This window comes from Gasterosteus aculeatus, chromosome 13 (assembly GCF_964276395.1).
Source record: "Gasterosteus aculeatus chromosome 13, fGasAcu3.hap1.1, whole genome shotgun sequence".
NCBI lineage: Eukaryota > Metazoa > Chordata > Actinopteri > Perciformes > Gasterosteidae > Gasterosteus > Gasterosteus aculeatus.
In genome coordinates, this window is record NC_135701.1 from 18685336 (window position 1) to 18707830 (window position 22495).

A 22495-nucleotide genomic window follows, 5' to 3' on the forward strand; every position below is an offset into this window, starting at 1 on the left:
GAGCGTTAGATGGGTGTCATCGGCATAGCTGTGGTAGGTAAAGCAATGCGAGCGAATGACAGCGCCGAGAGAGTTGAGCGAGGAGGGGACCCCGGACGGAACCCTGAGGAACTCCAGTGGTGAGAGAACAAGGTTCCGACACAGATCCTCGCCAGGTTACCCAGTAGGTGCGGCCGTCGAGGTACGAGGAGAGAAGGGAGACAGAGCCTGAGACACCAAGTTCCTGAAGGGAGGAAATAAGGATCTGGTGGTTGATTGTGTCAAATGCAGATGAGAGGTCCAGAAGGATGAGATTCCTTCATCTGTTTTCAAAGTATTCCTTTCGTTGTTTTGAACATTGTGTATGTATTTAAGCATGTTAAACAATCCATGATATGTTTACTCAACTGGAGAGGTCTTGCTTCAATCAAAATTATGATTTCGCTTTGTGTGCACGTTTTATGAAAGTAAATCATATTGATTTGTTGTCGTTAATTGAATGGGGTCTCGCCTAATAATATTTAGTCATGGATTAGTTTGCTCAAAGGTTGTATCAATAGATAGAGTATATTAGTATTTAAATAATATATTTCACACACATATCCTTTATAATTTTAAGTCAGGTTTCCAAATATTATCCAACAATCCAAGCTTATGGTCAAAGTCTTCCTCGCACTCTACAATAGTTTTTAGCAATAAGATATTGCGATCTTGTTTTATTGGTAAATGAGTGAACGCTCAATCAATTCAATTCATTTTATTTTGTATAACTCAAAATCACAACTTTGCCTCGAAAGGCTTTACAGTCTGAATACACGCAACATTCTCTGTCCCGAAACCCTCACATCAGCACAGGAAAAACTCCCAAAAAATGAAAACCCTTCCACAGCTCATCCAGTCGGGTTTTGGCTGGATGGTTATGCCTGTGGAAGAAGAGAATACTGAAAACAGTTTTCTCTCAAATGCAGCCTTTGTGTTCCGTTCTAATCAAAAGCTTCAACACCTTTCTAATCTTAAAAATTGCTCAAAATATTTCCTTTTAGGAGTTGCATCTATGACGCTTCATCCTTGTGGCTTCTTCTCATGTGGACAAGTAAGTTACCAGAAAATCTGAAACCTCTTTCACATATTTTACAGGAATATGGTTTCTCCCCAGTATGGACTCTTGTATGATAATTCAAATGTGATTTAGTAGGGAATGCTTTCCCACAGGTGATGCAGGAATATGGCTTCTCTCCAGTATGAATTCTTGTATGAACCTTCAAATGCGACGTGTGATTGAATGTTTTCCCACAGGTGTTGCAGGAATAAGGCTTCTCCCCAGTGTGGGTTCTTGTATGAGACCTCAAATGTGATTTGCGAGTGAATGTTTTCCCACATGTGTTGCAAGAATACGGCCTTTCCCCAGTGTGAGTTTGCATGTGGACTTTTAAGCCTTTATTAAATTTGAAATGTTTTCCACATGTTTTGCAAGAAAATGTTTTTTCATGGACTTTTTTATGAATCTCAAATGTTGATTTATCAAAGTATCTTCTCCCACAGGCGTTGCATACATATGGTTGAACATTGTGGGATCTTTTCATGTGGGCATACAAGGTTTTTTTATGTTGAAAATATTTCCCACATTTCTTGCACAAAAATGTCTTGTCACCTGGAGGAGCCAGAATCTGCTGTTGTGGCTCCTTGTTGTTGTCGTTTGGTTCTGGTACCACAAAACGTTCACAGTCTATTTCCTCACCTAACCAGCTGGTACACGTGATAGCTGGAGGCTCTGTCTCTGATTCAGTCTGACTTCTGTCAGGATTCAAAAACGGAGTCTCATCATCACTGTGATCAGTTTCCTCACTAGTGGGAGTCAACGTAAAGGTGTCGGCCTCCTGCTTCGGTTCAAGCTGCTCTCCCTCCTGACTGCTGCACAGTTCCTCCTGTTCCTCTTTAATCTGTGGAGGATCTGGGTCCTCTTGGTCCAGACTGGGGTTCCTCTCCTGGAGACAGAGCTGCTGGTCACAGAGAACCTCCTCCTCCTTACAGACACGTGACTGCGGGAGCTCTGGAGGGACAAAAGAAATAGAAAAACAAACGTTAGAGCGAATAAATACAACGAGTGTGAATAAACCACCATGTGTCCTACTGTTCAATTAGTAACGTTTAAGAACAGGTTTGTCGGAAAACGTTAAGAATGTCTCGTCTTTGTTGCTTCAGACAACAGATGTTCCTAAAAAAGTTGTACTTACCTATCCGGTGTAACCTCACTTCGGGTTTCAATAAAACATCCAACAGTCCGCGCTGCCGGTCGATCTCTTCCTGGTACTCGACGATGCTTCTTTTAAAAACTCCGAATATTTCTTCAGCAGCAGCAGATAGTCGCTCGTTGACAAACTCTCTCAAACCCTCAACTGAAGACATTGTTGCTTGATAACCGATGAAATAATTACCTGCACTTTCAGACAAACTGAGCAACGAATGGTTGTCACACTATAGAGTTCCGACTGGAAACACCAGTCACATTAAGGTTCCGCCTTCCATTATGATTGAAGGCATAGATATGCTTATATAACGGCTAGGTGTCTTACGGCGGAGTATAGACAGTACAGTACGCTCGCTCACCCATAACATTGTGTTGGTAGTGTACATGTACTTTAACCCCCTAAGACCCAAGCTCTTAGGCTATTTGGTGTGCATTTTTAATTTCTCTTTGCTATTTGGGCTTATTCGGACCTGATTAGTATACAAACTAAGCATCATCATTTGACATGATGTAGTTTTTGAGAAAAATGATGTCCACATACGTGTACACTCGGTCCAAACACCCTTCAGCACAGTCACATCGACACTACGGCTCGTTTGAAGTGCTGCAAACAGTTGCAGGAAGACATCTTATTTCTGTGACAAGGTATACATATATAGTAAACATGTCACTGTTCCATTTAAAACTGTCCATTTCAATTTCTGAACATGGCTATGTAAAAACAAAATTTGTAAGAAATATTTTATAACCATTTTATCAATAATACCAATACAGTCCAAAACTATCACTATTTCAAACTAGGAATGCCCTTTTTTCTGTATGAACATGTTCACACCCATGTGTGAAAAGCGATGTAACAGTTGCGATCCCTTTGCAAGCACAGAAACACCTTGCATGCAGCCTGCCGCTCTGCAGCGGGCTGCATTCTTCAGGTTGACCACCTCTGGAAGATGTGCATTGGCCCTTCTTCGGATTGAGATATGGGGCACTTCCTTCACTCGACCTTTTTTCCCTTGTTCTGAAAGGGTGAAATTGTCTTCTGGTACACCCTTGTCACGCTGGGCCAAGAAGGCCATAGCCACTTCCATGCGGAACTCAAGGAACTGCATGATTGTCTTCTTTGGTGTACCGCACAGCAAGATCTTTGCGGTATAGTAGCCAGATGTTGGCCAATGCCAGATCCATGAAGTACATTAGCATCCGCAGTGGCCACTTTTTGGTGCGGATGTTCATGCGATAATAGCATGAACATCATTCTGTCGACCAAGTCAACCCCACCCATCTTGGAGTTGTATTCACGGATAATACTTGGTCGTGAGATAGTCAAATATCGTTTCAGTTTCTTGTCCCATCGCTTGCAGGTGTCTTCTGGTTGAATAGCATGAACAACAGACATTGATGTTAGGGGAGAATTGTTGAGCCTGCGTAGGGTGAGTCTCTCAGGAATGTGACCTTTTATGTGAGCCTGTGACCTAAGGCCCTCCAGGGTGAGATAAGACACAGATGGAACCATACGTGCCCTGACTGACCTTTTAGATGTTCTTAATTGTCTGGGTCTATAAAGCGAGGGTCACCCCTACATCATCTGGTACTTTTCCCAACACTCCTCTTGAGGGGTGTGCTCTCCTGTGCTGAGGCAGCACAAACCTCCCTGAAGTGTATAAAACCTCCTGTTCTCCTCTTTAACTTTGTCAGATCTTCCTGCTTCTTTTAGGGGAAGGAACATCTGCCCATTTTCAGCTGAATTGTAGTCGTTTGACTTCTGTCTGTACTTACGGCTTGTGTGGATGATTTCTGTATTCTTTATGATTTTTCTATATTCTAGTTAGTAATAAATACTTAATCACAAAGCAAGTTCAAGATACTTTTGATTTCTCACAAGGGCTAAATCCACAAATTTCCACCACAATCATCAGTACTGGTTTATTGTCATACCACTACACTACGCCAATGTTTCCATCTCCAGTGGTAACTTCTGCTGAGGTGCCTCTTCCAGCCTTTTTCATTGCTTTGTCAGTTGGTAGCTTCTGCACTGGTGCAGCAACCCGATTCTTCATAACTGTACCAGTCACGTAGACCTGCTTCTTCATCATTCGTTCCACACCGGCAATGGTTGTGAAGAACCGATCACAATACAACTTTGTACCAGGATGCAGAATTTGACACAGACGATCGATGACCAAGCTTCCAAGACCCAGATCTTCTGGTTCTTCAACCTGCTCACGCAATGCATCTGCACCTTGATATATGTCAAAGTCCAGCACAATGCCATCTGCTGTAGCGCAAACAAAGTTTTTTATGCCAACTGGGTTTGGCTTCATTGGCAGATACTGGCGACACGGACAGGCTCCTGTAAATGGAATCCTCTGCTCATCAATAGATACGCATTCTGGCCGAGCCTGAGACCTGCAGCCTTTTAGAATGCGTTCCAGAATTTGTCACACTTCTTCAGGTCTTCTGCAACGTCATCATCAATGAGCACTTTGGCCAGCGTTAGAGCGCAGCGCAGCGAGGAGCCACGCACACGCTCGCCCACCCACTCCTCTTACGTTTGCTGCTTATTCCTGATTATAGCGGCCAAAGAGCACATTTTTGCGTGCCTCCACTTCGAAAAGTAGCACTTCCATCTCGCTTTCGGTGAAGTTTTTTTTTTACCATCTTACTCATTCCTTTTTTCTATCTTTTCTGATCATGCAGAGAGGGGAATTGCAGGTGCAGGGCTCATTTAAAAATTGGGCATTTGGGTTTGATCGTACGTGTTTCAGTAAGAAATCCACGCAAGTCTTTGTACATGAGGCCCCAGGGCCGTCGTTCCACAAACCGCATTGTTCCTTTTCAATCCTTGGTTCGACTATCAGCCGAACCCTCCTTTCCAGCACCTTGGAGTAGACTTTACCCGGGAGGCTGAGTAGTGTGATACCCCTGTAATTAGCAAAAGATCCAAGATGGCGCCGACAATGGCTGCCACGATGCTTCGGTGCGCTTCATTTTTTGTTGTTTTTGTTGCACCCATTTTATTCCCCCCGTGAACCAGTTCGCTTCATTCATCCTGGTCGGTGTTTACATGCCGCCGGCGGGCAACGTGCACGAGGCACAGCGGACACTCGCCGACCAGATACGGCGTGTGGAGCGGACTAACCCGGAGTCTTTAGTTATTGTCCTCTGAGACTTTAACAAAGGAAATCTCACCCATGAACTCCCTAAGTACAGACAGTTTATCAAATGCCCCACCAGAGAGGAGAACACTCTGGATCACTGTTACACCACAGTAAGCAGGGCTTATCACGCCGTCCCTCAAAACTAAAGCTCTGCAAACCTGTGGTGAGGGAATTCAAGAAGTGGACCAGTGAGTTGCTGGAGGATCTTCGGGCGTGCTTTGACTGCACAGACTGGGATGCTTTCAGGACTGCTACTGACAGTCTGGATAAGTTCACAGAGGCTGTAACTTCCTACATCGGAACAAAGGACAAAAGGGACAAAGACTTGTACACAGAGGCAAAATACAAGTTTAGCAAGGCGGTGAGAGATGCTAAACGTCTGTACTCTGAGAAACTCCAACAACTGTTCTCAGCAAGTGACTCTGCTTCGGTTTGGAGAGGCCTCAAACACCTCACGAACTACAAGCCAAAAACCCCCCACTCCATGAATGACCTCCGAGCTGAATGAGTTCTACTGCAGATTCGATAGACAATGTCCTGATCCAATCCCCCACAGCTCCACCAACCTGCTGCAGTCCCCCACCCATCCCTCCCCCACCCCATCAGGAGCTCACGCCTCTACATCTGTATCACCTTCCCCTCCCCCACCAGCAACGACCCTCTCTATTCTGGAGAGAGACGTTAACCGGCTCTTTAGAAGACTAAATCCCCGTAAGGCAGCCGGTCCGGACTCCGTCTCCCCTCACACCCTGAAGCATTGTGCTGAACAGCTGTCTCCGGTGTTCACTGACATCTTCAACACCTCCCTGGAGACATGCCACGTACCAGCCTGCTTCAAGGCCTCCACCATCATCCCTGTTCCCAAGAAGCACAGGATCACAGGACTCAATGACTACAGGCCCGTCGCCCTGACCTCTCATGAAGTCTTTTGAACGGCTAGTCCTGTCCCACCTGAAGACCCTCACTGACCCCCTCCTGGACCCCCTGCAGTTTGCCTACAGAGCCAACAGGTCTGTGGACGAAGCCGTCAACATGGCCCTCCACTACATCCTCCAGCATCTGGACTCCCCAGGAACCTACGCCAGGATCCTGTTTGTGGACTTCAGCTCTGTCTTCAACACCATCATCCCATCTCTGCTGCAGGACAAACTCTCCCAGCTGCACGTGCCCGACTCCACCTGCAAGTGGATCACAGACTTCCTGTCTGACAGGAAGCAGCACGTGAATGCTGCGTTCTTTCCCCTCTGCTCTTCTCCCTGTACACCAACAGCTGCACCTCCAGTCACCAGTCCGTCAAGCTCCTGAAGTTTGCGGATGACACCACCCTCATTGGACTGATCTCTGGTGGGAACGAGTCCGCCTACAGGTGGGAGTCTGACCATCTGGTGTCGTGGTGCAGCCAGAACAACCTGGAGCTCAACGCTCTAAAGACAGTGGAGATGGTTGTGGATTTCAGGAAGAACCGAGCCCCACCCTCCCCCATCACCCTGTGTGACTCCATCATCACCCAGGACCTCAAGTGGGAGCTGTTTCCTTTCAAGCAGTAAGAGAGGTATTGTCCAAGCGTTCTTTTCTTGTTGTTTCTCATTTATTTACTAAAACTAAAACAAAATAATAGCTCTATAGATGGTCGTACAATGGCAATATAGATATCGATTAGTGACGTCTATCTGCTCCCCTGTCATGTCCAGAACATTGATCACCTTTGTTGTTTCAATACGAGTTCCCCAGAAACACTTTTCATTGAGCGATAAGCCTAAATATTTAAACTTTCTCTGTCTTAGTCTTCTTTTCTGTCTGTGCATCTCTTTTAAAATACTTCCGCTATAAACATTTGCAAAGTTCTTTCCCAAAAAACCAACATTTCTCCTCATTTTTAATTGCCCAATAATCTCCACCGATCATAACTGGGATTATAACATCTTTATTTTCCCACTTACACCTGCATCACATATCTCCTCCAATAGCTGAATAAAATGGCCTCGATGCATTCCTCTTACATTCCTTCATTTGTTTTCAAAGTATTCCTCTAGTTGTTTTGAGCATTGTGTATGTATTTTAACATGTTAAACAATCCATGACATGTTTACTCAACTGGAGAGGTCTCGCTTCAATCAAAATTATGATTTTGCTTTGTGTGTACGTTTTATGAAAGTAAATCATATTGTTGTCGTTAATTGAAAGGTGTTTCGCCTAATATGATTTGTTCATGGATTAGTTTGCTCAAAGGTTGTATCAATAGATAGGAGAGTATATTAGTATTTAAATAATATATTTCACACACATATCCTTTATAATTTTAAGTCAGGTTTCCAAATATTATCCAACAATCCGAGTTGATGGTCAAAGTCTTCCTCGCACTCTACAATAGTTTTTAAAAATAAGATATTGCGATCTTGTTTTATTGGGAAATGAGTGAACAAATTCAATTCATTTTATTTTATATAGACCAAATTCACAAATTTGCCTCAGAGGGCTTTACAGTCTGAATACATGCGACATCCTCTGTCCCGAAACCCTCACATCAGCACATCTCTATGGTTGAATGCACTTATTTTAAATCACTTTGGATAAAAGCATCAGCTAATTGACACGTGATGTAATGTAATGTAATGTGATGTAATTGTATGATACTTCAAATGTGATTTAGTACGGAATGTTTTTCCACAAGTGTTGCAGGAATATGGCTTCTCCCCAGAATGAATTCTTATATGAACCTTTAAATGTGAATTCTGAGTGAATGTTTTTCTACAGATGCTGCAAGAAAACGGCCTTTCCCCAGTGTGGACTAGCATGTGGACTTTTAAGCTATTACTAAATTTGAAATCTTTTCCACATATTTGACAAGAAAATGCTTTCTTATCACTGTGGACTCTTTGATGATTCTCAAATACAGATTTATCCCCACATCTTTTCCCACAGGTGTTGCATACATATGGTTGATCAACACTGTGGAATCTTTTCACGTGGGCAGACAAGTTTCCACGGGTTTTGCACAAAAATGTCTTGTCACCTGGAGGAGCCAGAATCTGCTGTTGTGGCTCCTTGTTGTTGTCGTTTGGTTCTGGTACCACAAAACGTTCACAGTCCATTTCCTCACCTAACCAGCTGGTACACGTGATAGCTGGAGGCTTTGTCGCTGATTCACTCAGACTTCTGTCAGGATTCAAAAACGGAGTCTCATCATCACTGTGATCAGTTTCCTCACAAGTGGGAGTCAACGTAAAGGTGTCGGCCTCCTGCTTCGGTTCAAGCTGCTCTCCCTCCTGACTGCTGCACAGTTCCTCCTGTTCCTCTTTAATCTGTGGAGGATCTGGGTCCTCTTGGTCCAGACTGGGGTTCCTCTCCTGGAGACAGAGCTGCTGGTCACAGAGAACCTCCTCCTCCTTACAGACACGTGACTGCGGGAGCTCTGGAGGGACAAAAGAAATAGAAAAACAAACGTTGGAGCGAATAAATACAACGAGTGTGAATAAACCATCATGTGTCCTACTGTTCAATTAGTAACGTTTAAGAACAGGTTTGTCGGAAAACTTTAATGTCTCGTCTTTGTTGCTTCAGACAACCGATGTTTCTAACAAAGTTGTACTCACCTATCCGGTGTAACCTCACTTCGGGTTTCAATAAAACATCCAACAGTCCGCGCTGCCGGTCGATCTCTTCCTGGTACTCGACGATGGTTCTTTTAAAAACTCCGAATATTTCTTCAGCAGCAGCAGATAGTCGCTCGTTGACAAACTCTCTCAAACCCTCAACTGAAGACATTGTTGCTTGATAACAGATGAAATAATAACATGCACTTCCACGGCACCGAGCAACGGCTGAGCAACACTAGAAGGTTCCGACTGGAAACACCAGTCACATTAAGGTTCCGCTTGCTCTTAAGGTTGCAGGTCAGTCGTCGTCTCCTTCTTCTAACCCTGTCGCAAACAACTTGAATAGATACACACTGCCACTTAAAGTACTGGAGTGTGGAGTTACAGGGTAACAATTTAATTACTGTTCTAACTGGTAATAAAAATACACCTAATCTTGTTTCTTTACGAAATCTGAACAGTGCCCTGCAGATCTCGTGCCATTCTTTGTCCGCTGCCAGAACTCCCTCCAAACTCCACTTCCGTCCCAACTGACTAATTTTTGGCTTCAAGATGTACCTCTCTCAATTGGGTCTTATGTAACTTTACACAGTGAAATTATCTGACTGCTTTTTTGTTATTAAATACAGTGCTGAGTTAAGTCCTGTGTCAGAATCTTAATCTTAATATTTTGACCTCTTCTATACTTCCCTTTGTATGTCTTCACATTTATGGATTTCTGTATGTCATAACAATGTCTTCCTTTGTCGTGTTTGTCCCACTTCTTCTTTCATACGTCTCGTGCTGCCTCTCTTATTAATGATTTAGCTTCCCTCGTTCAAAAGGAATATTTAATATGTTCTTATTCTAGAGCTGTCTTTGCAACAAAATTGGCCCTGTTGCGCAAAGTTCCTCTTCAGACCCCTTCAGCTTCATCCAATATTCCAGAGCTAGCTTTGATTGTCTTTTTGGTCTGTAATTGCCACCATTAGCTACGTTTTTTACCAGGTTTACAGAAGGTAGAATCAAAGCACTCCTCCAACTGCTTGGTATTACGCCTTACCTCCAAATCATATTAAAGAATTTAAGAAAAAATTCCAAGGCTTCTTTTGGCAATTGTCCAAACATAGTTGGCGCTGTTCACCCACTTACCAATGCTGCTTTCAGCTCCTGTCTTGAAAACTTTTCTCTGTCTGTGCATCTCTTTTAAAATACTTCCACTTCCAAGATCAACCAAGATAGTTTTTACAAAAACTCCACATATCTCTTCAGCAGCAGCAGATAGTCGCTCGTTGACAAACTCTCTCAAACCCTCAACTGAAGACATTGTTGCTTGAATACAAACGACTGCGATGCAGCAGAAATGTTAAAAAGAAACTGCCACCAAACTTCTGTAGTGAGAACCAAATAAGATGCCTCGTCTGTTGCTTCCCTTTCCCTCTTCTTCTATTTCTGGGCTTTTTGGACATCTGATGTAGTTTCTTGCTGCCATCTGGTGGAACTGGTTTGTTACTATGGCAACTTCTTTCGTCCCCATCGTGTATATTGTATTCATCCTTTTTATTATGCCAGTTCATGTCTGAAAAAGGTCAAATGTCGATCTTGTCTCTTCTTGACTTTCCTTCATGCAACACTTGTTATTGATATTCATGACTTTATAGTTGTAGCTGTAATTTCCCTGGTGGCTTGTTTCATTTTAAAAGAGCTTATTGGTAATATTATGTTTTATATGATTATACATTAGTTTAAACTATAATGATTGCTCAATAACATAGCACGCAACATAGCAGGCATAAAAAACTGAAAATTTTAAAAAGCTGATATTATCGTTTCCCACCAGCGTGGGTTCTTCTTATGTGGACCAACAAGCAACCATCATACCTGATATCTCTCCACAAATTATGGAGGAAAATAAATTCTCACCTGTATGAATTATCACATGGGCTTAATTTGTGATCTCCGACTGAATCTTTTCCCACATGTGCAGCAGGAAGACGACTTCTCACCTGTGTGGATTCTCATAGGAGCAGCCAATGAAGATGCCCGACTGAATCTTATCTCACTCGTGTCGCAAGTACGTCGCCCTTGTGTCCCTGCAAATGGGACTAACATGTGAAATTATTCACGTTACATACAAAAAAACTGTGTTATCCATGTGAGTATTAATATGACAATATACTATTGTGATGATAGAATAACTGACACCTGAGCGAATAAATACTATAGGTAAAATTGTTTATCATAACCACAAGGATTTAATCTGTCATTCAGCTGTGTGTGTCGTCCTTTTCTTCCCTCAGGAAAAGCTGTGCTGCATTATAAACAAGTTGGACTTGGATTGGACTGGAGGCCCTTAAAGCTCCTCCGGCAGCCGAAGGAAGACGTCTCACTTCACTTCAAATTATGATTTTTTTTCGTCTTGTGTGTACGTTTATGAAAGGTTGTATCAATAGATAGTAGAGTATATAAGTATTTTAAATAAAACATTTTAGAAATTTATCCTGCGTAATCTCAAACCGGGTTTACAAATATTATCCTACAATCTGAGTTTTTGGTCGATGTCTTCCTTGTACTCAACAATAGTTTGTTTTTTTAAATTCAAAAATATTTCTACTCTGCATGATATTCCATCTGATATTTTTGGAACAGGGAAATCTTTGATCAGGAGCTCTATTTTCTTTTACTTTTTCAAAAACGGCATGAAACAAAAGTAACTCAGGCAAGTGAACATCACTTGAGGGTTTATCAGTTTAAGAGAGCAATCTTTTTTATTTGCAGGAAATTCTCAGTTTGACAATTATTTCCACAGACAGACAAATATTTCTATATTACAAAGGATAAACAATAGCAGAATATGTTCACTAAATATGTAACAATTCATTTTTTAAGATTTGGGGGATTACAGTAAATTCCCCGAAAAAATCTCACTAACTGCAAGTTAGATTGAGGAAAAAACAGGTAAATTTTGGATGACGCCATCATCTACCTGCTGCAACGAGCCCAGTCGCACCTGGATGGAAATGGTGGCTCTGTGAGAATAACTTTCTTTGATTTCTCCAGTGCCTTCAACACAATCCAACCACTGCTGCTGAGTGAGAAGCTGCGGGTGGTGGGGGTGGAATCACCTGCACCTGAACGTGGCCAAGACCAGAGAGATGGTGGTCGACTTCGGGAGCAAGACGACGGCTCCGCTACCGCTGAGGGTTCTGGGAGAGGAGGTGGCCATGGTCGAGGACTACAAGTACCTGGGTGTCTCCATCGACAACAGACTGATCTGGAAGACCAACATCAACGCCGTCTACAGGAAGGGGAAGAGTCGACTCTTTTTCCTGAGGAAGCTTCGATCCTTCCATGTGTGCAGCAAGATGTTGGAGATGTTCTATGAGTCTGTTGTGGCCAGTGCTTTGTACTTGGCCGTGGTCTGCTGGGGGAGCAGCATTGGAGCCGGTGACACCAACAGACTTAACAAACTTGTTAAGAAGGCCGGCTCCATCATTGGCTGCTTGGAAAAGGTGTTGGAGGGGAGGTCACTGAAGAAACTGTTATCCATATTGGATAATCCTGACCACCCCCTCCACCACCTGCTACAGGAACAGCAGAGCACGTTCTCCAACAGACTCCTTCAGCTCCGCTGTCACAAGGACCGATACAGGAGATCATTCCTGCCCAGTGCAATAACACTTTACAATAAATCATCCCATGCTAAATAATGACAATAATAACCCTGTACTGCTGTGATGTTGCTGCTCTTCCTCTTCTCCTTTTACAAATTATTATTATTGTCTCTTTTGGAAGGTTATTCTTTTGTTTCAGTTTTAGTTTATTTAATTTAATAGTTCTATCTTATTAAATTGTATATAATGTCTTTTTATTTTCTTCCCTGTACATGCTGCTGTGATACCAAAATGTCCCTCTTGAGGAATCAATAAACTATCTATTTTGTTGCTGAAGAAGTACCATCTAAAAAAGTTAATACAATCTTGTTTTGTTGGAAAAGCTTTTAACTACTATCCATTTAATGAGTGAACGCTCATCCAGTCGGGTTTCGGCTGGACGGTTATGCCTTGTTGGACGGAGAGAATACCAAAAATACTTTTCTCGCAAATGCAGCATTCGTGTTACGTTCCAATAGAAAGCTTTAATGGCTTTCTAATCTTAACAATTGCTCAGAATATTTCCTCACAGGAGTTGCATCTATGACGGTTCATCCTTGTGGCTTCTTCTCACGTGGACACGTAAGTTACTAGAAAAACTGAAACCTCTTTCACATATTTTACAGCAATATGGCTTCTCCCCAGTATGGACTCTTGTATGAGACCTCAATTGTGATTTCCGAAGGAATGTTTTCCCACAGGCGATGCAGGAATATGGCTTCTCCCCAGTATGGATTCTGGTATGATTCTCCAAATATGATTTCTGATTGAATGTTTTCCCACAGGTGATGCAGGAGTACGGCTGCTTCCCAGTATGGATTCTTGAATGAGTCTTCAAATTTGATTTCCTATTGAATGTTTTCCCACAGATGCTGCAAGAATACGGCCTTTCCCCAGTGTGAGTTTCCATGTGGAATTTTAAGCCATTACTAAATTTGAAATATTTTCCACATATTTGACAAGAAAATGGTTTCTCATCACTGTGGACTCTTTTATGAAGCTCAAATGGTGATTTATCCATGAATCTTTTCCCACAGGTGTTGCATACATATGGTTGATCAACACTGTGGAATCTTTTCACGTGGGCCAACAAGCTTTTTTTATGTTGGAAATATTTTCCACATGTTTCGCACAAAAATGTCTTGTCACCTGGAGGAGCCAGAATCTGCTGTTGTGGCTCCTTGTTGTTGTCGTTTGGTTCTGGTACCACAAAACGTTCACAGTCTATTTCCTCATCTAACCCGCTGGTACACGTGCTAGCTGGAGGCTCTGTCTCTGATTCACTCTGACTTCTGTCAGGATTCAAAAACGGAGTCTCATCATCACTGTGATCAGTTTCCTCACAAGTGGGAGTCAACGTAAAGGTGTCGGCCTCCTGCTTCGGTTCAAGCTGCTCTCCCTCCTGACTGCTGCACAGTTCCTCCTGTTCCTCTTTAATCTGTGGAGGATCTGGGTCCTCTTGGTCCAGACTGGGGTTCCTCTCCTGGAGACAGAGCTGCTGGTCACAGAGAACCTCCTCCTCCTTACAGACACGTGACTGCGGGAGCTCTGGAGGGACAAAAGAAATAGAAAAACAAACGTTAGAGCGAATAAATACAACGAGTGTGAATAAACCACCATGTGTCCTACTGTTCAATTAGTAACGTTTAAGAACAGGTTTGTCGGAAAACGTTAAGAATGTCTCGTCTTTGTTGCTTCAGACAACAGATGTTCCTAAAAAAGTTGTACTTACCTATCCGGTGTAACCTCACTTCGGGTTTCAATAAAACATCCAACAGTCCGCGCTGCCGGTCGATCTCTTCCTGGTACTCGACGATGCTTCTTTTAAAAACTCCGAATATTTCTTCAGCAGCAGCAGATAGTCGCTCGTTGAAAAACTCCCTCAAACCCTCAACTGAAGACATTGTTGCTTGATAACAGATGAAATAATTACCTGCACTTCCACGGCACCGAGCAACGGCTGGATGTCACCCTTTAAGGTTCCGACTGAAAACACCTGTTTCATTAAGGTTCCGCTTGCTGTCGTGGTTGCAGGTCAGCCGTCTTCTTCTTCTCCTTCGTCTCCCTTTTTTCATGATGTTTAGTGGCGGTTGGCAAATAATTAATTGGTACATTATCTTCACTATCTAGTATGGAGCGGGGGTCCGGACGCTCACTACTAATTTTGTTTGAATTTAAATATTAGTAAAAATCCACCAAAAATAATATATGAAGGCAAATAACGAAAACATTTAAAATCATATACACACACATACAGTACTGTATACTTTTTTCTTTTTAATACCTACTGAAGCTGCCGTTAAAAAGTACATACAACGTCATAGATTTTGTGTTGACATCCCTGTAATGGGAAATTTGTACATAGTATATTTTTATATCTTTTTAGTATATTGTGTAAATGTTTAACTGCCTGTACTTTAGCTCTGGATTCAGTAGATCTTCACCCTTTGAGTGCACGTAAACACTGTTCATTCACTGGAATTTGGGATATCTTACATGCATTTTATATTCTTATAAAACTGTTGTATAACTTGTAGTGTAACAGAATCTCATAAGCTTGCACGGTGATACATGCAGCAGACTGCCTATACACATGTCTTTGTGCCTCTTCTTGCTACAATGCAATTTAACATTTTAAAGACAAGTTCTGTTCGAAATATTCTTCAATTCAGCTCATGAAGACGCAATCGTGGGTAAACTTATTTTTTTCAAACTTAACATTATCGTATAGAAATAAATCAATGAACACCAGTCATCTTTACTTTATTATATTACGATATTATAATACAAATCTAGCCAGAGTAGATATTGGTGAAGCATGCATACACATATCCATACCAAAAACTAACAGGAAATTCACACAGCTTTATACAGTGCATTCCAAATCATGCATAATACTATCACACTACCTTGGAGTAAAAACATATTTTGTGTTACCCTTGTTTTAGACTGTCAAGAGTCAAGGATATTTACCAGGTCCTCATGTCGTAATACCCAGACGCCAAGAGCCTCCTCACATGAAGCATGTTGAGTGCGACCAACAAAGTTCTTTCAAAAAACACAGATGAATATTACCATGTAAACTTATGACATTTGTACATATACATTTTTTCCACCAGTAACCTTATATGAAACTGAAACAATCACAAAATTCAACACGAATGATATAATAACATGAACGAAATAATCAAGTTAATTTAACCAAATAATGATGGCTTTCTTGATTAAGTACTACTTAATTAAAACAAAATATTTTGACCTTCTTTAAGGAAAATATTTGACTTTTAATACAGCAACTATAAAAAAATTATGTCATTGCAAAGGTCTATTGGTTTTACTGAGAAAAAACACTAGTGAGCATTCTGTTTCCCTCTTTATGGGTTGTTGTATCAAGTATGATATTTAATATACACTTTTCACACTAGTTTTGCATTAATTTGGCTCTGTGTTGGTTTTAATAGAATGCTTTCTTTTATTCCTTTGCAATGAAAGAAATATATATTAGGAATATTTTCCTACAGTTGTCGAGGCTATGACTCGTCATCTGTATGGACTCTTTTGTGAGTTCTCAATTGTGATGTCCAACTAAATCTTTTCCCACACAACTTACAAGAATAAGGCTTCTCACCTGTATGGACTCTTGTATGAGCATTTAATAGTTTGCTCCAACTGAATCTTTTCCCGCAAGTGTTGCAAGAATACGGCTTTTCACCTGTATGGATTCTTACGTGAGTGATCAATACTGATTTTCGATTGAATTTTTTCCCACACATTTTGCAAGAAAACGGTTTTTCACCTGTATGGATTCTTAAATGAGAACTCAAAAGAGATGCCCGACGGAAAACTTTTCCGCATGTGACGCAAGGATACGGTTTCTCACCCGAGTGTATTTTTAAATGGCTGTTCAATGTCGACATCTGACTGAATATCTTCCCACAGGTGATGCAAGAATATGGTCTCTCACCTGTGTGTGTTCTCATATGAGTTTTCAACGTAGTTGATCTAGCAAATCTTTTTCCACATGTGCTACACGGATGTGGTTTCTCACCTGTATGGACTCTCATGTGTCTCTCCAGTGTGGACTTATACTTAAAATGTTGTCCACATTTGTCACATTGCAAAAATTCTTTACCTGTGATTGCATTACAGGTCATTGTTGACATAGTGGGGTTATAGACATCGTTACTTTGACTGCCTCTTTTGTGCTTTTTCTTATTGAATTTAGGCTCTCGAGTTGTAGTTGATTCAGTGTCTCCGTGTTTGCCTCCTTTCTGAATTTCGCTTTCAGCATCACGAGAGTTGTAAGAGAGAAGCTGGTGTTCAGTGTTTGGTTCAACTAAAATGTAACCTAGAGATGATTCCTCTACCACACTCTGAGAATCGTCAGTAGACCAATCCAGAAGTTGATCTTCACCGTAGCCTCTTTCCTCACAAGTAGGAGACAACGTAAAGGTGTCGGCCTCCTGCTTCGGTTCAAGCTGCTCTCCCTCTTGACTGGTGCATAGTTCCTCCTGTTCCTCTTTAATCTGTGGAGGATCTGGGTCCTCTTGGTCCAGACTGGGGTTCCTCTCCTGGAGACAGAGCTGCTGGTCACAGAGAACCTCCTCCTCCTCCTTACAGACACGTGACTGCGGGAGCTCTGGAGGGACAAAGAACCCAAGTAATAGGTTACTGCAGCGAGGGTAAAAATAAACAATACGTTTCTATTTCAACCATCGGGATCATATTTTTGTCACATTTCTTCGTTTTTTAAAGACCATTGTGGTTTAACACACCTAGCCTGTGTAACTTAATATGTGGTTTCCAAACGACATCCAACAGTCTGCGCTGCCGGTCGATCTCTTCCTCGTACTCAAAGATAGTTTTTACAAAAACTCCACATATCTCTTCAGCAGCAGCAGATAGTCGCTCGCTGACAAACTCTCTCAAATACTCAACTGAAGACATTTTTCTTGGATTGCAAATATGATTAGATTCGCAACGACGACAGCGTATCGCTCACTTCCGCCGAGTGTCACACTGCCAAGTTCCGGTAGAGGACTGTATGAAGATTTGTTCCGCCCGTAAGTGTTATTACAGAAAAAAATTCTGTATGGCTGTGACTAATTGTTCCAGTACCATCAATATAATGGTGGTCTCTGTATTCAAAGCAGTTGGTGGACCAGGAGTTATATTTCATATAATTATATTCGTTTGTGTTTTTACTTTTCCCCAAGTACTGCAGTGTTTTTTTCACATGGTAAGGTTGTATGTATTGTTAGTGTAACGTGTCCTATTTTAGTTTAACATTCATTTGCTTTGGCTCTACTTACATTATATCCTAATATGTTGTGTCAAACTTCTTAATAAATTCTATCGAAAATATCTGCAAACTCATCTGTTCAAACTGCACAATGACCCAAAATAGAAAAGTACTGCAAATTCAGCTATACATCATCCTCGCAGATTCTGCAAGTGGGCTAAATAAATCAGCTAAATACATTTGATCTAATTTTGAACCAATGACTAAGTCAATTAAATAAATGAACATGTTCATTAAGAATTGACAGACCTATCTACTGCTATTCCTTAATTTTAATGTGATACGGTGTGTCCTGTGTGTTATTTTCACTACGTACATTTTGTATGTCTCTCACCGTGTGTTTCTTAACGTGTTATCACTGTTATGGACCGCAGAGGGTCGCACAGATGCCAATTGGGAGAATCTATAATCTGGTTAAAACAAAACAATTGTTCTAGTACAAGAGAGACGGAACAATTTAACAACAGCACCACATCCGGTCTGCTTCCGGGGGGGGGGGGGGGGGGGTCACGTCGAGAAGGCATCGCTTCCTGTGGCACATCGCTAGCGCTTGTTGACTTGTGTTTTGTTTTGCCGCAGTAGATGGGTTAGGCTGGACGGGTTTTTTCAGTCTAAGTATATGTTAGGGGTTTAGAAAAAGTTCTAAATGGGAGCATATTATTGTGCTATTTGCAGGCAAACAACATTCACTGGAAAGGGACACATCTTCGGCAAAAACCACCAAAGCAGACTTCGAGTGGTTCTTCTCAAATTCTTAGAAAAGGTAAGGGATTCGCTCCTTGTGGATTTATTCCCCGAGGTTGCACCGCCGTAACAATCTTCCACCATTCTGGACGGGACATGTTACTAACGTTGGCCCTGAAGCTAACGTTAGCTTGCTAACCTAATACGTCACAATCCTAAAGAGATGTGACATTTAGGAGTTACTGGCATTTGGTCTGTCACCAAGAAAAACGTCATTTGAAGCTAGTCTTTAACTAGCTTGTATGCTTCCGTTAAATTCCTCTCATGCATTGTTTCCTAGGTGAAAGAAGCTCGTCGAACACTTAAAAAACCCCAAGTAGAAAAGTTTTACTGCACCCAGCCGAAGAAGACGTTCTGGTGCTACTGCTGTGGCTGTGAGATTGAAAGAGATGTTACCGACGGGAACATGAATGTGCTGTATGGAGGCTTGTTGGAGCACATGGCCACGTAAGTTTGACTTGATGGATTTATATTTAGGGTTTTTTCGCCCATGATTTAAAAAAAATTGAAAACACAATTGTAAAAAGTGCCACTTTCTGTACCTGTATGAGTATTGGTGATGCATTTTGGCTTCAGCCCGGAACACAGGAAGAATACTCACAAGTTCTGGTGGGAGAATAAGGCCGACCCCAAGTTGAGGGACAAGGTCATCATCACAGAGGAGGAAACCGAGAGGTAAGTCCATGCGTCAAGAAGCAACTTCATGAAAGATTCTTTACACGGTTAAGTGTTTCATTTCTGTTTAGGTTTAAAGCCGAGGTGGAGAAAGCATTGGACTCATTTGTGGAGATAGAGGATGAATTTATTAAACAGGTAATGCAAAATGACTGTTATTACCTTATTAACTAACTAACAGACCAAGAGCAAAAGGCCTTATTATGGCTTAACGTTTCCAAAGCGGGGTTACTTTAATCAGACTGTTTTTCTTTCCATGGCTGCAGCAAGCTGATACCATCCGGACCCAGGAAAAGAACCGCAGAGAGCTCTTCCAGTCTCTTTTAGAGGTTTGTTTTCCATGGATGCAGTGGCAGTATCCATCACTGTGGCCTTCTGTTTGTTTGCATGACATGATTTTGAGTAACATCTAATATGAGAAATGGCTAAATTATTGTACCTGCCCAGCTAGTTAACTAATTGTATTCGGTAGTTTAAAGGGAAATAAACTTTGGTTTATCATTTGACAGTAAAAATTCTGAAAACCTTTTTTTAGTTTTTACTTTATTTTAACGTTGCGACCAAAGTAATATGTGATGATTGTGGTGCTAAAACGTGAGATGGAGCATGATTAGTGCTTAGACTTCCGCTATGAACCACTGTTGGCTTTTCCTGAATCAATATCAGCGGGACACAGAGCCAGAGTTGTTCAATGGACCCAACGGCACAGACAAGTCTGCCGAGGAAGCTGTCAGGTAACACTGTGTCTACCGCCGTCAGTCAGTCCTTTTTCTGTCATTGTCGATAGCAGTTGACATCACTTCTGACTCGTCTTGTTGTCTCTGGAACAGCTCTCAATTTACACCTCAGGGATCCCACCATCAGGCGGGGAGCAACGTTGTCAAGTCAATGGTCAAAGCTCCTCGTGCTGGATCAGGACAAGGTCTGACCTTCATCGGCTACCAGGTAGACAGACAATTCTCATTAAAAAAGGGCTCACGTTTGGGGGTTTTTCACACAAATGCGACCACCTCAGTTGAACACTTGGTTTTTCTGTTACAGGATTCAAACACTGGAAATGTACATACAGGTACAGTGATACAGTATTGTTTTTAAATAGTGAAATAGCTGGAGAAATGGCATGGGAGGATGGATTATTCAATAGGAAAAGTGGCATGTGTTTTTATGTTAGAGTTGTTTTCTATTTGAAGCAGTTATTTTAAATAATTACATATAAAAAAGTATATCATCATACTGTTAAAATCGTATCTAATTTTAATCTAGTTTAACTCTAAAAGTGTATTCCATTTGTTTTCCAGATCAGGCTCTCTTCTGGTTTTGATGTGTTTGGTGGATGTATATTTTGTACAGTCATGAGCTTAGTGTACTTTTTGTGTGCGATTGATGGTGAATAAGCAGATCTCCTCTCTGTCGTAGGCGCCTTACCTCCGTGGCTCCAGGAGGATCCTCTTGAGGGGACCTCCGCTGCTGCAGGACATCCTCAGATTGGCCCATCGCTTGAAGGGTTCCTCAAACAGAGTAGGAATCGCACGCACGCGCACACATTGGCTTATTTCGTTTTTAATGATACAAAGATCATTCCATCTACACTGAAGGAAGGATAAATAATAAAACCCTAAAAAAATGTTTGAGTATAACTAAGTGCCTCGTATGCTTTGGCAGAGGAGCAAGAGAAGCTGAAGAAACTTCCACCCAACAGAGTGGGCGCCAACTTTGATCACAGCTCACACACAGACGCCAACTGGCTCCCCTCCTTTGGCAGAGTGTGGAACAGTGGCCGACGCTGGCAGTCCAGGTGAGGTCTCAACTCTTCACACAACTAATATGCAACAACTAAACGGGAGGATTCCCCTCATTCCATCTCGACTCTCTCTCTCTCTCAAATGAAACAGAGATGGTAAACCTGATGCTCTTAGAATGTAAAATATATTCGTTAGGTAATTATTAGCATACTATAAATGTATTGCAGCTTGATTCAGTCTTACTTTATATATAAATTTATATATATTATTTTTTATTGATATGGAGCTTTTGACTGATCTTGCAGCCAATGGAGTATTTGGATCTGTAAAGGTTTATTTCCATCTGATGTCACTGGCTAAAAATCAGAAAGGCACATCGTGTTTGATTTCAAGCCGACTAGATCAACTTCAGTGTACTTTGCATGCAAATCTTACTGCTTTTCAACAGGCACCAATTCAGACAAGAGGAAGGACAGAAAAAAAGGCCGAAGAGGAAGAAGGAGCTCGACACAGAGGGGTCGAAGAAAGCAAAAACGACTGAACAGTCGACAAACTCTGTCGATGACTGATCATTATTATTATGTGAGAAGTGAATGAAGGAATGTATATAGTTTACAAGATGTGAATGAGATTTTCTTTTTGAGTGGTTGTGCTGTGTTCAAATGATCCGGCTTTCTCTATAACCTACTCGACCAAGTGTGCAGTATAGTTCATATAAACTTGGATTCATTTCTTAATGGTTTTGTGTTAAACACTTTGGTCCAACGTCACAACATCATTTCCAAAATAATTTCCTAGATTAAAATGTGTATGCTCATGTCACACTCAAAGATTTAAAGATTGTGTTTTTAAGCGAGTTACTTGTTTCACCACAGCTTTTTGCAACAATAACTTGACAGTTCTGATAAGTGGGCAGCAGGGGGCGCCGGCCGCTGGACTGATCTCACCTGCTGTGTGATAACATGAGGCTCTATGAGAGCAAGCTGTTGAGGCCAACATTTAGACAACAGCTCTGTTAAGGACCTCACATTTAATATCCACTTGAACAATATTTGTCTGTATCCAGCAAAGATAAAACTCATCATTGATGAATAACTTTTGTTTCTGCCCCCTTTTTCTGACCTATCAGTGTTACTCCGGAAACAATTCTAAATTGGAATATGCAGAATTAGAGCAGCAGCAGCAGTAGTTGTTGTATGGACCTCAGCAGAAGAAAAAAACCTTTTGCAGAGAACTCGTTCAACCAAATGAAGAACTTTCATTTCCCCTTTCAGAACATGATAGAGAATGCAAATGTTTGCCGCTTTGACACAAGATGTGACCAAAGACAGTTGATTAAGCTTTAAATTGCAATTGGTCAATACTACTACTCTCCTGAATTGATCCACAAGGAGGATTCAATTTTGTAATGCAGACTTC

General features: G+C 41.6%; 5 protein-coding genes and 1 long non-coding RNA gene across 6 annotated transcripts; 2 read left to right on the forward strand and 4 right to left on the reverse strand.

Moving 5' to 3' along the window:
- Positions 1-721: 721 nt before the first annotated feature.
- On the reverse strand, positions 722-2506 carry LOC120830215 (uncharacterized). The gene is made up of 2 exons (XM_040194721.2): positions 2214-2506; positions 722-2029 (listed from the first exon to the last, which is right to left on the reverse strand). Exons 1-2 carry the CDS (start codon positions 2383-2385, stop codon positions 1032-1034), a joined length of 1170 nt encoding a protein of 389 aa, XP_040050655.2. The 5' UTR covers positions 2386-2506; the 3' UTR covers positions 722-1031.
- Positions 2507-7784: 5278 nt separating this feature from the next.
- LOC144382940 (uncharacterized) lies at positions 7785-9277 on the reverse strand. The gene is made up of 2 exons (XM_040194722.2): positions 8979-9277; positions 7785-8797 (listed from the first exon to the last, which is right to left on the reverse strand). The coding sequence occupies exons 1-2, from the start codon at positions 9148-9150 to the stop codon at positions 7965-7967; spliced, it is 1005 nt and encodes a 334-aa protein (XP_040050656.1). The 5' UTR covers positions 9151-9277; the 3' UTR covers positions 7785-7964.
- A 1663-nt stretch (positions 9278-10940) lies between these two features.
- Positions 10941-12709, forward strand: LOC120830225 (uncharacterized). Its single transcript, XR_005713878.2, has 2 exons — positions 10941-11034; positions 11261-12709. It is a non-coding gene; the product is annotated as an uncharacterized LOC120830225 (long non-coding RNA).
- LOC120830212 (uncharacterized) lies at positions 11715-14592 on the reverse strand. Its single transcript, XM_040194718.2, has 2 exons — positions 14346-14592; positions 11715-14161 (listed from the first exon to the last, which is right to left on the reverse strand). Exons 1-2 carry the CDS (start codon positions 14515-14517, stop codon positions 13155-13157), a joined length of 1179 nt encoding a protein of 392 aa, XP_040050652.2. The 5' UTR covers positions 14518-14592; the 3' UTR covers positions 11715-13154.
- A 768-nt stretch (positions 14593-15360) lies between these two features.
- On the reverse strand, positions 15361-17659 carry LOC120830211 (uncharacterized). Its single transcript, XM_040194717.2, has 2 exons — positions 17389-17659; positions 15361-17252 (listed from the first exon to the last, which is right to left on the reverse strand). Exons 1-2 carry the CDS (start codon positions 17558-17560, stop codon positions 16144-16146), a joined length of 1281 nt encoding a protein of 426 aa, XP_040050651.2. The 5' UTR covers positions 17561-17659; the 3' UTR covers positions 15361-16143.
- Positions 17660-18388: 729 nt separating this feature from the next.
- Positions 18389-22171, forward strand: cenatac (centrosomal AT-AC splicing factor). Its single transcript, XM_040194727.2, has 11 exons — positions 18389-18678; positions 18940-19106; positions 19236-19334; positions 19406-19472; positions 19601-19663; positions 20001-20068; positions 20165-20279; positions 20376-20403; positions 20751-20852; positions 20997-21129; positions 21525-22171. Exons 1-11 carry the CDS (start codon positions 18562-18564, stop codon positions 21643-21645), a joined length of 1080 nt encoding a protein of 359 aa, XP_040050661.2. The 5' UTR covers positions 18389-18561; the 3' UTR covers positions 21646-22171.
- Positions 22172-22495: the final 324 nt, after the last annotated feature.

Coding starts and splice junctions, on each gene's coding strand:
- LOC120830215 (XM_040194721.2), bottom strand. CDS start 2,385: ATGTCTTCAGTTGAGGGTTTGAGAGAGTTTGTCAACGAGCGACTATCT. Junction 2,030..2,213: donor AGTGAGGTTACACCGGATAG/GTAAGTACAACT, acceptor TTGTCCCTCCAG/AGCTCCCGCAGTCACGTGTC.
- LOC144382940 (XM_040194722.2), bottom strand. CDS start 9,150: ATGTCTTCAGTTGAGGGTTTGAGAGAGTTTGTCAACGAGCGACTATCT. Junction 8,798..8,978: donor AGTGAGGTTACACCGGATAG/GTGAGTACAACT, acceptor TTGTCCCTCCAG/AGCTCCCGCAGTCACGTGTC.
- LOC120830212 (XM_040194718.2), bottom strand. CDS start 14,517: ATGTCTTCAGTTGAGGGTTTGAGGGAGTTTTTCAACGAGCGACTATCT. Junction 14,162..14,345: donor AGTGAGGTTACACCGGATAG/GTAAGTACAACT, acceptor TTGTCCCTCCAG/AGCTCCCGCAGTCACGTGTC.
- LOC120830211 (XM_040194717.2), bottom strand. CDS start 17,560: ATGTCTTCAGTTGAGTATTTGAGAGAGTTTGTCAGCGAGCGACTATCT. Junction 17,253..17,388: donor TATTAAGTTACACAGGCTAG/GTGTGTTAAACC, acceptor TTGTCCCTCCAG/AGCTCCCGCAGTCACGTGTC.
- cenatac (XM_040194727.2), top strand. CDS start 18,562: ATGGGAGCATATTATTGTGCTATTTGCAGGCAAACAACATTCACTGGA. Junction 19,664..20,000: donor TCTTCCAGTCTCTTTTAGAG/GTTTGTTTTCCA, acceptor AATCAATATCAG/CGGGACACAGAGCCAGAGTT. Junction 20,280..20,375: donor TGACCTTCATCGGCTACCAG/GTAGACAGACAA, acceptor TTTCTGTTACAG/GATTCAAACACTGGAAATGT.